We start from the raw sequence: 16043 nt of genomic DNA, 5'->3' as shown, positions 1-16043 counted from the left end.
CTGTGACATGGTGGGGATTGCTCTTTCCTCTTACACACGTGACAGATAAAATAGCTTGTTTTCTGAAACAGGTTGTATGCATACGTCTTAGGCATATAAACTTAATTAATGGAGGAAAAGAAGGACTAAAATAAGGCATAAAACAATGTCAGGAGTCTCTGTTTTTGTCTACATAACAAATGTTCATGGTTAGTGATCTAAATATTCTGAAAATTAGCGATTACTTTTGCGAGCGTTAATAATTTCAAAGTTTTCCCCATAAAGTATATAGGAATAAATCCAGCCCAGCAACACATGAATATAATTGTATGTATATTCTGGTAGTTTAAACCATTGCAGAAAAATTTGATCAAACGTAAGTAAGATAAACATGTAGCAGGTAGGATGCAATACTAGAGCAACTGCAATGAAATCTGGCATCAGCTCACACAACATCTATTTAGGGATCTTCTTTTACTATTTTCTAAAAGTAAACATACTCATTACCTTCTGCCCTTTGGTATAAAAAGTTTAAACCTGGCCATATTCCAAGGTGGTTTGGAGACAGACTGACATGTTATTTGATTTCAAAATTCATTCGTCTAACTTACAAAAGAGTCAAACAGACTTGCCCTCAGTCATTTTAGAAATATTACATAGGCCTAAATAAATATTTACCAATACTGAGAGGCATACAACAGGAAACAGCATGTATATATATACAATACTGCACTTAAATGACTACCAGTGTACTAAACACATAAGGGAGGAGATGAGGTGTTAGCAAAAGATGGACAGAATTAGTCTTCGATTCTCCTCAATAAATGGAGTTTTGTGAAGGAGGACAACAGGCAAAAATGGAAAAAGAAGTCAAGTAAGCCAAATGCATCGACTGAAGTGCATGTCAGCAGGCTTACAACATGGATCCTTTTGATCAGTTTTTTATTGAGCTTGCAGCTGTTTTACACTAACCAAATACCACAAACCACAAGATGACTGAGGAGATTCACAAAGTGAATTATAAAGGTTGCAACAAAAATATTCCTTACTCTCTTTAAATATGGAATATCTATTCTAAAACAAGCCAACTTCTGTTCCACTCAATCCTGAATTTCAGAACATTATCTCATCCCTAAAAGCTTATAAATGTTGTTTTGCTAGCACAGATCTTTCGCTTGTTCAAAAAAAGTAATAGAAATCTGTTGATGATGAAAGCAGCCATTCTTCAGACAATTATTGTTTAGTACCTGTGAGTTACAAGTGTTAAACAACATTAAGAGAAGTCTAAAGTGCATTTTCCAGGAAAAATGCAGTGAAAAATGAGTATCATGCATCATCTGCTTTGCCACTATAATAAAACAATTCAGAATAATAAGAACTCCTTTTTTTTGAACTAGGTGTAATCATCCAGCTCTGCATGGAGTAGCTGACTTAGAAGAACGTAAATTTCTTCAGTCTCACTTGTAATTACTCAATGCTCTTTACAGGTCATACAGCTGATTCTTATGCTGAATTTGTTCATCTCAAAGCAAGAAAAAATGGCTTTTTCACAGCACCGTAATAGGAATGCAAACATTTTATTCGAGTTTCCATATAAACAACTGAGCCATCGATTTCCCAGTCCAAGATCAACCACAAAAACACTCAGTTAGTTAAAGAGCAAAACGTGCAATTCTGGCAGACAAATTATTCATTATTATTATTACTAAGAAATAAACAGTAATTAACCCTAAACTACGCAAAGATTCTTTTGAGCTACCACTTCAAAGATGTTATTTTTCTGAAATGTTCCCGAAACACGTTACTTACTGGCACAAGAAGGGTGTAATGGATGCAGAATCCAGGTTGAGAAGGAAAATATTCATCAGACACAAATCTTATTCTGATCTGGTTTCCTTTGGAGATTTGTCTGCTTGGCACACTACTGGAACCGCACCAGCGCCCTAAGACAGTGCCATCACTAGGTTCTTCAACTTCTACAAAGTCATACCTGAACAGAAAAGAAAATTACATGTTTACTTACTGATAAATTTCTACAAACATCCAATTTTAATGCATAAACTGAATTTTTTATTATGTTTTTTTTTTTTTATTATTTTTAAATGCTAAAAGTATACTACCAAAGTTAGCTCTTTTTAAAACAGCCTCCAACTTGCTACTGGCTTCAATACATAATAAAATCATGCAGTGAGGTTAAAGAAATAAGAGCAGAGTTAGCGTTTTGAATAGACCACAAGTATGACTTAGCCTGTTCCTCTTATGGGGAACAATTACAATATGCAGGATGGGGCAGAAAGAAGTCAGACAAAAAACAAACAAACAAACTAGAATTACCTATGTGTAATATCATTGGGAATATATTGCATGTTGCCAGTGAAATTTCAGAGGCTTTTGGTAATGAAATCTTGCCCCCTTGTAATACCAGGGATGAGTAAGCTCCGGAAGGTTAAGGTGGTTTATGGAAACTTGGAAGCACATTTGGAGCTTATGCATATCCCAGTGAGACACTTGTTAAGCAAAAACATAAACGCACCATGTGTCAGAAAGAACCCGATACGTCGGTAATACTGACAGGAGATATATGAGTTGGGAGCTTTGAAAGAGCAGAACACAGGAGGTTTGATTTAGTTTCATTGGTTTTTAACGTGTGGTCTGGGTATCCGTGGGGATCCGTGAACAACTTCAAATAGGTCCGTGAAAGGTAACTAAGAAATGCCCATCAGTTGTCACCCATAAGCTTTAATACACCACACAAAGGTCCTTGCTTCCACTGGAGAATGTTTAGGGGGTTCTCAAGTCATAAAAACATTGAAAACCACCGCTCTAGAAGGCACGTCTGGTTTTAATATTTTAACCTGTTTCATGTCAATTCCCCAGCTGCCTACTGACAGAATAAACAGTAGGAATTTCTGTCGCTTTTCCCCTGCTGCAATGCTTGAAAACCTGTGAGCAGCAATGCTCCTGGGCTCAGAAAGGTAGGAGTACAACCCTCGGGCCCCAGCTGGTTTTGGGAAGCTTACTGCTGCCCCAGCCACTGCTCTGCTACATGACCACAGCACCTCTGCTCTCCTAAGCCCAGCCTGCACACACCTCTAGGAAAGCTTCAACAGTTCGGAGTGTGTTCTGCTCTCTTACAGCTAAAGTTGTAAACAAAATGTATTTCTCATAGAAGTCTAAGTTGGTAAATGTTACTGAATCCTTTTTCAAGGGTACAAACAGTCCTACTAGCCCCGATGACAGCAAATAACTGGATTTTAAAAAGGAAAACTCACTCTCACTCTGCCAAGAAAAATTTAATGTGAAAATTATTACCTCAAACATTTTCTACTGAAGCTTTTTCTCAATTTTTTTTTCAGTAAATCTAATCTTTATAATGACTCCCAGTTCCCTAGTTAGACAGCAGGTAATAAATTCTGGTGTTGCATGTTTGTGCAAGACTGACTTGCACATTTATTATCTCCATTTAAAGGACCAGTATTTTTTCCACTTAATTAGAAATGAATGCAATGAATATGCTCATTAACTGTGTTCAAAATGCATTACTACCATGTCCCATAGTTTTAAATCTTCGTTGAACTTATGATACTAATTACTTCCTCACCGTATTTTTTCCAGTGAAACACTAATTCCTTTAACTGATTCAAAGCTGCTTTAACTTTATGATCAGGCTTACAACTTACTACGAAGACAGCGTGTACATTAATTGCAGTAAGACTTCGAAGCTCACCATATTTACTAAATTGATTTTGAGCACTGAATTTTATCACACAAGGGCTGCTCTGAAAGTAATGCTCTTATTTTATTCTGCTGGCTCACAACATCAGAGGCGGATGTTGGTGGTACAGCAGTAGAGGCTGAACGTTCCCACCAATATTCCATTACATTGTGCTGCTGTGTGACAGATGGCAGCAGAGGGGCAGCCTGGGATGTGTCTGACATGGAAGTGTGTATGAAGCAAACATGTGGCACTAAATTGCTCCACGTGGATAAAATGGCATCCACTAACATTCACCAGCACTTGCTGAATTGTGGAGGTGAACACAGTGAGGCAGTGCGTGGTGTGTTTCAACAGTGATTGGATTACAGAATTTCCAATTTCTATCTTTTTATGTCTCCAGTAGGTAATTATCTATCTATTTTTTCTGATTTGTAAAGAGTTAATCATTTAATCATTATTTTAACAACTTCAGATGTTTGTAGGGGGCCAAATATAATACAGGCATTAGTACTTCTACCATAACATACACAGCACATTCTATTGCATCTTTCTTCTCATTGTACCCCTGAAGTAAAAGTGAAACAAATTTCACATCAACCAAAAAAAGCCCCTCACACAGTTCCTGGGCATGTTGACTGAAGACAGAACTTGCTGCAAAACACAACAAAGCAAACTCGTTCAGATGCTTTAAGCATTTACAAGACTGCACTGCACAATTCTGAGGGTTCTTGTCACAGGGCTAAAAACTGGCAGGGACAATATCACAGCCACCTAATTTCCCAGCAAGGGAAGCTTTTCCTTGTAAAGCAAGGAAACTTGGATAAATAACTAAGAATTGAGAAATAGAAACTTTTTTCTATTCACAACAGTGTTAATTTTTTTTTTTTTAAATGTTCATTTAACAAAATAATCCCTTTTGTGCAGTGTACAAACCAAAAAACACAACCCTCTGTGGCACAATGACTAAAGAAATGCTCATACATATCCACACTCAGTACTTCATTCAAAAACTACCAAAAGTTCTGACTAACAGATAGTCTCATCTCTTATCCAGGGACGAAAGGTGCATTTGCCTTTACTCAACAATTCCCTCTGTGCCTTCCCATATATAACGTGCAGAATATGTATTCCTCTTCCCTATGGCTAAGTGCCCAGGACTCTGAATTGAATTAACAACCTGAACAAAGGCAATTTATTTGAAAAAGACAAAGAGGTAATGTAAGGGACTCTGAACTTCAATACTTTTCAAACCAGGAAATGTATTCTCTAGGGAAATGTGTTTCCCTCTCCGTTCTCAATTTTTCTGTGGTTTACACCATTTGCTAAATATTTTCTGACAGGGTGTTTACCTTGGCTTACAGTTTTGTGACCTTCGTGTGGCTTCCCTCTGCTTTCAGAATCCCACAAATGTATCAATGAATGTAAGGAACAGAAATCCGCACGGTAAAATATTTTGTCATATTGGTGACACTGGATCTTTCCATCTCATATAGATGTATGCTAGACAAAAAGCTAGAACACTCGCCATGAGAAAAGTGAAATGCATTCTTCCTTCCCTCCTCTGATGAGCATTGACTTCATGTTCTTTTTCCATTAAGTGACATGAAGTTGACAGCAACCCCTGACATTTTTTCCCTGTGTGATGCTGCAGTATTTCTATTCCATTTTGTGGAAAAGCATTGGGAATCTCAAGGTTTTCCCTATGTTGGGGCAGCATACAAAAATGCCTAACTCAGACTTGAACCTAAAGCATCGAAGGTCCTCTGGCTGTTCACTAGACAACAGGTTACTGAATAGAATGTTGATGGTTTATACTCGGGCAGCTTCATTTTGGAAACAATAGAAATTACAAAGAACTGTCGTGCTGAAAATATTTTCTAAATAAAATTTCAAAAGGAGAGTTTTCTCTCCATCTTCCGTCAATATTTAAAATCATTTACTTCTGAAATATTTAAAGTTCCTATGGAATAAAACTTCAGTTTCCATCATTCAAGTTAAATTGTATTGTTCTCCACACAGAAGTGTCAAGGCACTGACAATAACTCACCTCTTAGATCACTTAAATCACAGCTGCAAGTAATCATGTTGTTCTTTGTGAAATAAACACTATATTTAGAGAGGAAAAAGAGGCCAAGCATTTAGCTTGAAGAAGTTTTCTTTCAAAGTCTGTGTGTCTCACTTGTAACAAATTTTGGAAGTCATCCTCTATCAACAGAAATCTCCAGCAACACTTCAGTGGGAGAATTCACATTTATCTGAGTGGAAAAGGGAATACTGGAGCACAACAGAGGCACTCAAATCCATGGCACCTGATGGCAGAACCAATCTGTTTAAGTATCCTTGTTATTGCCTATAATCACAGGATGAGACATGGAGAATGCAAAATTCACAATGAAGAACGGAGAGAAAATGGAAGGATCCCAAGAAGGAAAAAAGCATAGAAGCACAGTGATACTCTGAATCAGAGAAATAAAAGTGGATTTCAGGCAAACTACAAACCTACTGGTGCAGCAGCACAGTTGTAGGAAAAGGAGCACACACTGCACCATTGATTCAACAGGAGAACTTCTTTTCTGTCACCTGTACTGTCCCTCCATCAAGACTAAAGGAAATGCTCCTCAAAGACTGACATGCAGATGAAGAAGATATCGTGTGAAATTAAAATCAAAATACTAAAAGAAATTAAATAGTAGGTAATAATGAAATTGCAGGTACATGCACACTATTTTTCAAGTTGGGTAAGATGAAGTCTTAGTTTTGGTAATTTTTCTCCTCTGGTGTTGCCAAGCTGTACAACTGTTACACAAGTTTGCAAGCTCAGAATAGCTATTTAATTCCTTTCAAATGCATTCATTTATTTTATAGTATTCTGTATTTATTGCCAGTAAACTATATCCACCTGAACCTAGACTAGTAAAGACTGGCCCATCAGTTAAGCCCACCACTAACAAGTAGATAAAATGTTCCTGAAATCACAGACCTTGAACACTTCACATCCGTACAACTTTGCTGTTAGTAATTCAACCTGCCACCAAAGGTAAGGAAAAAAAACCCTCAAATGAGACAGAAAGCAAAGTTTCCTGGAAGAAAGGAAGGGAAAGGGGACCTTGGCTGAAATCTTGACCCTGTGGGCAGCACCAACAAATACTCATCAGAGGGAATGTTTTTAAACTGAAAGAGGGAAGATTTCGGTTAGATGTTAGGAAGAAATTCTTTACTCCAACTTGGTGAGGAACTGAACAGGTTGTCCAGAGAAGCCATGGAGACAGAGATGCCTGGAGATGTTCAAGGCCAGATTGGATGGGCCCTGGCCAACCTGGTCTAGTGGGAGGTGTCCTTGCCCACCTCAAGGACCTTCCAGCCAAGCCATTCTATGATGCATCCTATGATTCTATAAATCCTCAATAAAACTAAATTCATTTGACATGAACAGAAACTTTTAACTGAGGGCTACTTTAAATGACAGTAAAGACGAGGTATTAGAAGAAACCTGTTTTTCAAAGACTACCAAATATAAAATTTAGGATATTTTATATGTTCCCTCTTGATAATGCCTTTACCAAAGGAAGTCTGCAAAAAAAATCAAAGGCACCTGGAGTCAATTGACTCCAGTTACTGAGGTGCACAGCACTGGAAGATTCCTTGAGCCACTTTGGGAAAACTTAACAGAGCCATCAAAGAGGAAAGCAGATACGCCAACAGTTAAGAAATGAGTCATGTTCCACTTAGCAGCTTACAATTTCTGTTATGCTTGATGTTTTAATGTAAAAAGAGATGGCATTGAAACAGCAACAATTTGATGTAAAATGAATTTCCATAGCTGTAACTGTATCTGCTGATCCTACACATACTGTGTTTTAACAGTCACTGTTAAGAAATAGCATACCCAGAAATAACTGATATAAATAAAGTGATGAGGTCAGTTTTCGTACTCAGAAAATGATGTTTAATTATACACAAACATCACGTCCAGCAATAAACTTCACTTTTAGCCAATACAGCAAATGAGTATTATATAAAACAACAAGCATCTTTCCATGTCTACATTTTTCATGAAATAAAGATACTCCAACTATAAACAGAGAACATTTCTAACTTCCATTCCCCAAATATGGATTGTAGTTTCTGTGCCAACCTACGTTGAATACGTCTATTTTAGAATACGCGGTGCTGTACATTAGGAGCTGCCTTATGGAAACACATATTCATTCACAAATGTTATATGGTTGCCATGGCTCTCCCTATTTCATCTTTCCTCATACTGATTAATAACACCTTGACGGTTCTAACAGAACTGCACAATTCCTTCTGTATTTCTATCTTGCTATTTAGGATACATTAAGAAAAAAAAAAAAAGTTTACTCATTAGTAGTTTCCTTCCCCTTCACTCATGACTATGCATTACTGCAAGTGAAAGGAAAAAATGAGACAGTTTAAACCCCAAAATGCTACTCTTCAAACAGCCAACACTTTTCACATGGTTGTCTGCCTGTTGTGTAACTGTTCTCCTGCCTAGCAGAAAACACATTTCCATTTTCTGCTGAAAACCTGAGGGAGCAGCTGATGCACCTACATTTCAAGTAGTAGCTTAGCTTTTGTCTCTTGGAAACAAAGCAGTATATTAAAGAAAAAAAAAAATCATCCCTTATTTCAATGCTAATTCATAAACAAAGTACTGCTGAATACACATCCTTTCCCTCATGAGCAGTGCATTGGCACACAAACACAATGTGAAAATAAATCACGGCAACTGGCATTTATGTGCACTGGTGAACTCTCAAGTATCTCCAGCTTAGGCATGTGAATACTGCAGACCTTGAAGATAACTTCTGTCTCATGGGGAAAAAGGGGCATTAACTTTTCCACAAAATGGGAAATCGCAGATTAGATGCAATGCAAATCTTCTGCAGGTTCTAAGCCAAAATAATTCTATATTCAGACAGCAACACGATACATATTTAACTGTATGTTAAACTTGTCACACAGATAAAATGTGTAAATAAGTACTTTCAGGAAGACAGCCACCACAGAACACAGATCTAGACAGCCTGTGCCACAAACCTAAGTTACACAAGTGTAATTTCTAATGAGCCTTTTCTCTCAATCACTTGAACAACAATCTTAGGATATAATCATGCAAATAAAAACTCGAGGTATGAAGGGAAAAAGACTCCTTTTTTAAGATTGATTGTTAGCTTTCTGAAGTATTTCTGATGCCACCCGTACTCACACTGTTCACCATACTCAGTGTACCTCCTTCAGCTTCTCTGAATCCAAAACTACGTTTTTATCGCTGCTTTTTGAGCAGCATTTAAAATATTTAGTCTAGTATCTCAAATGGTAGTTTTTCCTGTATGCACAATCCCTTATATCCTGAAGAGTGGCTATGGATTGAGTCAACAATGTGAAAACTACTGGTTAAGCAACTTCTTAGTGTTATCCACAAGTAAATTTTAGGACGCAGCAACAACATTCCTCAGGGGTATTTTCTAAAAGACTGCAGGAGTCTTCAGCACATGAAGACTCTCGCAGGGCAGTGCAGGCAGCACCCCTCCCCTGATACACAGCAGCATCATGCACCTGGGTCAAGTCTCTCCTCTTCATTTTTCCTGCTTCTTGCCTCCTCGCTGGAGAGTGGGGCTCTACCTAGGCTTATTTGAATGAAAACACTTCTTTCTTTTGTTTAGTGATATAACTACATATGGTTTCTTGCCCGCTACAGTAGCACACAGGATTTACCAATCCAGCACAGCCCATTTATCACCAAATCCAATATCCTGCTTTGGGACAGGCTAATAACTGCTACTTGAACAGAAAGTGAAAAATCCCTGTAATGTAACTGAGGAGTTGCAAAACACTGCATGAGGCAGAAAAATGTGTTCCCAACCCTAGCAGGAGATCAGTTTACACCTAAAGCATGCAAAGAGTTTCCTCTCACTTCAGTTTACCTAGTTATAAATTAATGGACATAAAATTATGCAGACCTATTTTTAATCCAGCCACAGCATACCAATCAGAGCCCAGTATGAAACAACTTCATTATAACTGCTGCTCACTTGTTTTATTGTCAGAAAGAGAAAAATATCTATTTATTTTACATTATAAACATCCTGGGATACTCACACATGACCATCTGTCCTTTTTCAAGATAAGTAATCCTGCTTTTTGCAGTATCTCTTCCCAAATATCCTGATAATCCAAAAATCAGATCATATGATGGAAAGCATTGTCTAGATGCTTCTTGAATTCTGGCAGCCTGGGAATATGGCCACTACCTGAAGGAAGCCATGAGGCCTCCCTTCAGCCTCCCCTGCTCTGGTCTGAACAAACCAAGGGACTCAGCTGCTCCTCATGCATCTCACCCTCAAGACCCTTCACCATCTTCGTGGCTCTAAGCAGGGGAAAGCTGCTCGTAAACCTGACAGCAACTCTTCTGGCTTAACTGTACTCAGACCTTCAGTAACCAGAACATTTTAATTAGCACTGGGGAAGGAGCAGAGAACTCCATTAGCAGTAGCTATTCTCAGAGCATCCCAGAGACAAGTAAGACCTAGCAGTGCCTAGCAGGAAATTATGCCACTACAAACAGAGCCAGCTATGGTAACATGAAACAATTTTAGAAGCAATAAACTAGGATTAGGATTGTTTACAAAAATATTTTGATACTGCAGACACAGTTTAATTTATTCAAGCAGCTTGCTTGAGATTGAGAGGACCAAGAAGGAATATTAAGGAGCCTAAAATGTTTTCTAAATCAATGAGTGATAGTCTCCAGTGTAAAGAAAGAGTAAGGGATTATGTCAACTACCCACTCAGCAGCAATCTCTCTCCTAACACTCATCAGAGCTGTGAGAATTGATTTTAAATTACTCACAAAATAGGATCTATTATAACATCCTCTGGTAACAGCAGATATTAAAAATGAATGCTGGATTTACTCTAAAGGAGGAAAAAAGTTGGTAGGCAAGAACGCCACAATAGTCCCTAAATTTGTGCAGCATGTGCTCCTCATCATGCTGTGCAGGCTGTGCTGTCCTCCATTCAGACCATGGAAGCATCTTGTCCTATTTTCCTTTCTAGTCTTGAACTTTGATTTGCTTACAGAGTACACTTTTGCAGCTATAAACCATTCATACAAAAGCTTAAGAAACTTCTTTTTAGAAGCTTAAGAAACGTGTTACAGAGTAGTTTTGGCAACAACTGCACTACTCGAGTTTTATCTTCTTTTACTGCAATATCTGCTTTGTCACATTTACAAACTTATTATCATATAAATGGTATTAAACAACTTTTAATATTCAGTAGAGAGCCGAAATGAACGCTTATATTTAGAAGCCAAATTCAGATTACAAAACTGGGTAATATTTTTGTCTTCTGCCATGAGGTTAATCATGATCCTCTCCTTTTCATGAATCCATCTACTCTGAGCATACATTAGCAATTGTACCACAGAGTTTCATTGCAGCAGGAGCTTAGAAGAGGTTTAACTCAGCCTTCCTTAGTCTGGAGCTTCCACTGACTGCAGCCTCTTCTGGGCACGGGACATGCCTCTGCCAGCACCAACCACTGACAGCAGTTAAAGAGCAGGATAGGACCAGCTCAAGGATGAGTTACTGTACAAATCATCATTTGGGAATTAAAGAGATGAATTTTCTGGAATCATAGAATATTCAAAAGAAACATCTTTCTGAAGTAAATAAATACATAAAAGGAACCACATTTTTGTCCAATGCGGAACAGAGATAAATTTTCCTTGTATTTAATTTCAGAAGTGAGCCTAAATCAGACTAGCACAAACAGATATGGTTACTTCTTCTAATGGAGAAAAATACTCCGTTGTTCTTCAAAACATAGAATCATAGGATGGTTTGTGTTGGTAGGGCACTTTAAGATCACCTAGTTCCATCCCCTGCTGTAGGCAGGGACACCTCCTCTAGACCAGGCTGCTCACAGCCCCATCCAGCCTGGCCCTGAATACATCCAGGGAAAGGGGCATCCATGACATCACTGAGCAGCCTGTTCTAGCGTCTCATCACCCTCACAGTAAAGAATTTCTTTCCAGTATCTAGTCTAAATCTACTCTCTTCCAGTTTAAAGCCATTTCCCCTCATCCTGTTGCTACCTGTCCTTATAAAAAATCCTCCCCAGCTTTCCTGTAGGCAAGTAGGATGCATGAGTGTATTGCATTCTCTGCATTCATTAAATTGAAATGATACTGTTAGAATGAAACTTGTATGAAATGAACAACCTTTCCACTACTGATTTTTTTCTTTATATGTAAAAGAAATAGATAATCAAAAGACTCTGGTGCCAAATTAATTTAACTTCTTAAAAACGATGATCCTCACACTCCACTCTCGTCCTCCCTTTGAATCCATTCAGCATTAAACCTCTCTTGAAATGCTACCACTACTCAGCTGTCCTGCAACAAATGGACTGAGAAAATAGAAACCAAGAAAAAATAAATAAAAACAAGTGGAAAAATATTCCACCTTCACTCAAGCTTGTGGCACACATTGCTCCTAAAATGTCACCTCCCTGCCAGCAGTAGAACATCCATGATGCTACCAAGAACGTCAACTTAAATAATTCCTTCTTATCAGTGTTTCACTTAATCTAAGGTTCTTGAATACTAGAATCCATTCTGGCTATTTAAACTATATGACCCCCCCTTTCAGACTTTGAGTAAAAATGATTAACAAGGAGTTTATACGTCGGAAAAAAAAGGTAAAATGAAGGACTCGGAAGCTTTTTGTTATTCCAGTTGTTAACGGAATAATTTCTATCCAAACGGATCTAAGTGTAGAAGACAGCAATAATGGATTTTAACTTTAATATGACTTTATTTATGCTCATAAATATATATATATATATATATATATGCAGTGATGAAGGAGACATTTAAGTATTACAGATGTGGAATCATCTAAGCAGAACTGAGGCCATCTATCTTCATCTCTGTTCTCAGTCTGGTTTGGTTTTGTGTTTTTATTTTTCTCCATAATTTGAAGTTTTAGAGATTTTGGGGGACTCCTCCCTGCCATCTGAGTTTTCAAAAGAAGGTGGCAACAGCAAAGCCTGGAAGTTCAAAATGAGAAGAACAAGCAATCTCAAAGAAACCAGCAGCCTATCTACTTAGTGATGTGAGTCACCATGAACACTGACAAGTTGAACTTTGTGGTAACTTCTCTATCTGTAGCTTTGCACAGATAGCGTCACTCTTGCAACAAAAAGTCCATCAGAAGTGTTGAAGACTGCCAGGCAGCAAGGCCAGCTCTAATTGTGTTTCTTTCTGAATATTTGATAGCACCTTCTTAGTACATACATTAATATTGTCTCTACAACGCACTCAAGGCAAAAGCAAAACAACAATATGAATGTTTTTTTTCCCCTGTAGGTTGCAGTACAGAAAGATCCTAGACTTGTTCTGCACATGCTCTGTTGATGCCACGACATGGTGTTACCACGACATGGGCCAAACAGAACTGAAATATCTATTCTCTTTTTACTTAAACACCATGCAGCTGCAGCTGTGCATCTGTATTTAACTCCACACGTTAGATGGAGAGTTTTGTTGTAATTAAAAGAGAGGAAGCTCCACGTGCTCCATTGGGTCCTACATTACATGGCAAGCTCCCTTTAGAAAATCATGTAACAAAATGTTTAGCTTTTCTATTGTGCTTATCATAACTCACCTCTGGATAGTATGCATTTGACATGATTAATACCAAAGAGACAGCTAAGCAAATATTTTCCTTCTTCATAGCCAGTGACTACAGGCAGTGACTTTATGTTTCTTCTTAATACACGTGTTTCAGACATGTGAGACTAAGCTGAATCTTCAAGATTTTTAATCAACACTTTGCTAATGATCCATTCATTAGGAGCATAGGACTTTTTAAGCAGTTTGGATATGGTTTCCTGGAACCTGAGAACTTTGTTGTTCCCTGAATGGAACAGCTTAGGCACAGTTTGATCAAAAGTTGAAGTGAAGGAGAGTAGCATACAGAAACATTAGGGAAAAAGGAGGCAATGAGCTTAGTGCCTGTGGCCTTTTATCTTAAAGCATCATCCTAAGTACCCCCAGAGGAAGAACATTCCTGGAATTAGGATTGAAATATTTAATTTTATGTGAGGACAGTCAAAAACAGTCACAGTGCTACTCATAGATTTTATCCCATGTTACCCCTGACAGCCGTCTTCAGTTTTACTCATTTTCTACAGGCAAAAGCTCTACATATTGCACATTAACTAGACAAGTTTTAGAGATTCATTCAAAGCTGTACAGACAAATGCTTCACTTACAGAACCGCAACAACAGAGTCACATATGCAGCTGCTAAAAGCTTCACATAAAAACAAACAAAGGAAAGCCTACAGAACAGACTATAGTTCATACTTCAAATCACTAGAGGACTGAAGAGACTTGTAAATGCATGTAGTCTTCCTAAAGTGAAGATGAGTGTCAAGTGCCATCGAGTACTCAACAATCATTCAGTTCCACATTCCACTTGTGGATTTTAATCCTTATAATCTGATCTACAGTAATTGCACTTTGCATTTGTAACACATTTCTGTCTTTTATTATATACAATAAAATTCAAACAGATTGAAATCATCTGATAATTAGAACAAACAGCTGCCACCACCACAAAATGAACAACTATAGCCATTCTGTGCAGAACAAGAGTGACACACATTACTATTACAAGAAAGATTTTTGTTATTTAATGCTGCAGTATACGACCAACTCAAAACATCAGACTGCTTCTTAATGGCAACTGTAACACACATGTTCTTCAAGGAAGAAAGCTAAGTCTGTGTCTTCATGACTGGAGGGGTTTATCATAAAACTTCTGTCATTGTATATTCTCAAAGACAGAAAGCAACAATTTCAGACAACAAGCAAGAGTTGAGCAACAGCTATTCTGAAATAAATGAGTGGATTGAGTTTCATATGCAAAATGGACTTTGTGTACACTTTTGACAAGGCACAGGGGGATTCTCACAATTTTACTCACAGAGAGGACCCAGTGCAAGCAGAATTACTGTTAATAAATCATTAGCTATATGTTAAACAGTGCAGAGATGAACTACAGAAATGTAAAGCTATTGCAACTGTAAAGCCTGGGCAAGAGTCACCTGGAGAAATATGGGCAAAAAATCAGATGTTTATTCCAGAAAAACCAAAAACAAACAAAAAACACCCTCATAGTTAAAACTTTTGAAAAGAAAGAGAGCCAACAACTATTCGTTACACTGGTGAGTATCTGCACAGCAATGAGGACTATGGAAGTTGTTATGCTTCCAAGTGAGACTGGGTTCGGATGCATAAACAAAGAATTTGCTGTAATGCAAACAATTTGTTTGCACATTTTCTGAGTTGAATTGCAAGTAAAAATGGAGTGGAGAATAGCTGTGCAGGATGAGATTCAGATCCAGGAAACTAAAAGGGAGGCTAAACCGGTACCTTCAGTGTACCTGTAAGATATTAAAATCCTTCTAGACAAGAAGAATAGCTGAAGTGTCAGAACTGACTTTGGAGAAATCCAAATATGGCCAAGCCAGCCAGATGTTGGCTTCTAGACACAGACGAAAACATGATCCATGGAATAGAACACCTCACCTATGAGGACAGGCTGAGAGAGCTGGGGCTGCTCAGCCTGGAGAAGAGAATTTTGTGAGGTAACCTGATAGCAGCCTGTCAGTATCCAAAGGGGAGCTACAGGAAAGAAGGACAGAAATTTAGCAGGGTCTGTGGTGAGAGATAAAGGGGAAATGGTTTCGAGCTCAAAGAGGGGAGATTTAGGTTGGATAAAAGGAAAAAAAGCCGTTTACAGTGAGGCTGATGAGACACAGGAACAGGCTCCTTAGTGATATGGTTGATGCCCTGTCTCTGGAGACTTCCAAGGCCAGGCTGGATCAGGCCCTGGTCAGCCTAATTGGAGCTGTGTGTCCCTGTTCATCACAGGGGTGTTGGACTAAATGGCCTTCAGAGGTCACTTCCAACTCTAAGGTTTCATGATTCTATATTTTATTCTGTTCTTTGTCATATAAACTTGGTCTTGAGAAACTGGTGATTACTCTTGCAACAATACTGATTTGTGACCTTCAAGATGGCAGAAACAGAGCAGAGTCATAAATAGAATGCAGGAAGCAAAAACCCTCAGCTTTTCTACAGAAAGTAGATGAAATAATTTTAGTAAGAACAAGAGCTAAGAAACAGGACATTACTTACAAAGAGATATTACTCTGATAACTCAGTAACTTAACTGGCCTGTGTAGAATTGCTTTATGCAGTTGAACTCTGCATTTTATTTCCTTAATTTCCTTGTCAATTATTTGTA

The 16043-nt window shown here is 38.1% G+C and overlaps 1 protein-coding gene across 2 annotated transcripts in view; it reads right to left on the bottom strand.

Annotated features, from left to right (window-relative positions):
• PDGFC (platelet derived growth factor C) overlaps positions 1-16043 on the bottom strand; it is a 116627-nt gene that overhangs the window by 33158 nt on the left and 67426 nt on the right. For both annotated transcript variants that reach the window (XM_031614242.2, XM_031614243.2), the window contains exon 3: positions 1789-1969. In XM_031614242.2, the coding sequence (XP_031470102.1) occupies positions 1789-1969 (181 nt within the window). The remainder of the gene's footprint in view (positions 1-1788; positions 1970-16043) is intronic.

This window comes from Phasianus colchicus, chromosome 4 (assembly GCF_987193195.1).
Source record: "Phasianus colchicus chromosome 4, bPhaCol1.hap1.1, whole genome shotgun sequence".
Taxonomy (NCBI): Eukaryota; Metazoa; Chordata; class Aves; order Galliformes; family Phasianidae; genus Phasianus; species Phasianus colchicus.
Note: the sequence above shows the minus strand (reverse complement) of the source record. Positions and strands in the feature narration are given on the sequence as shown.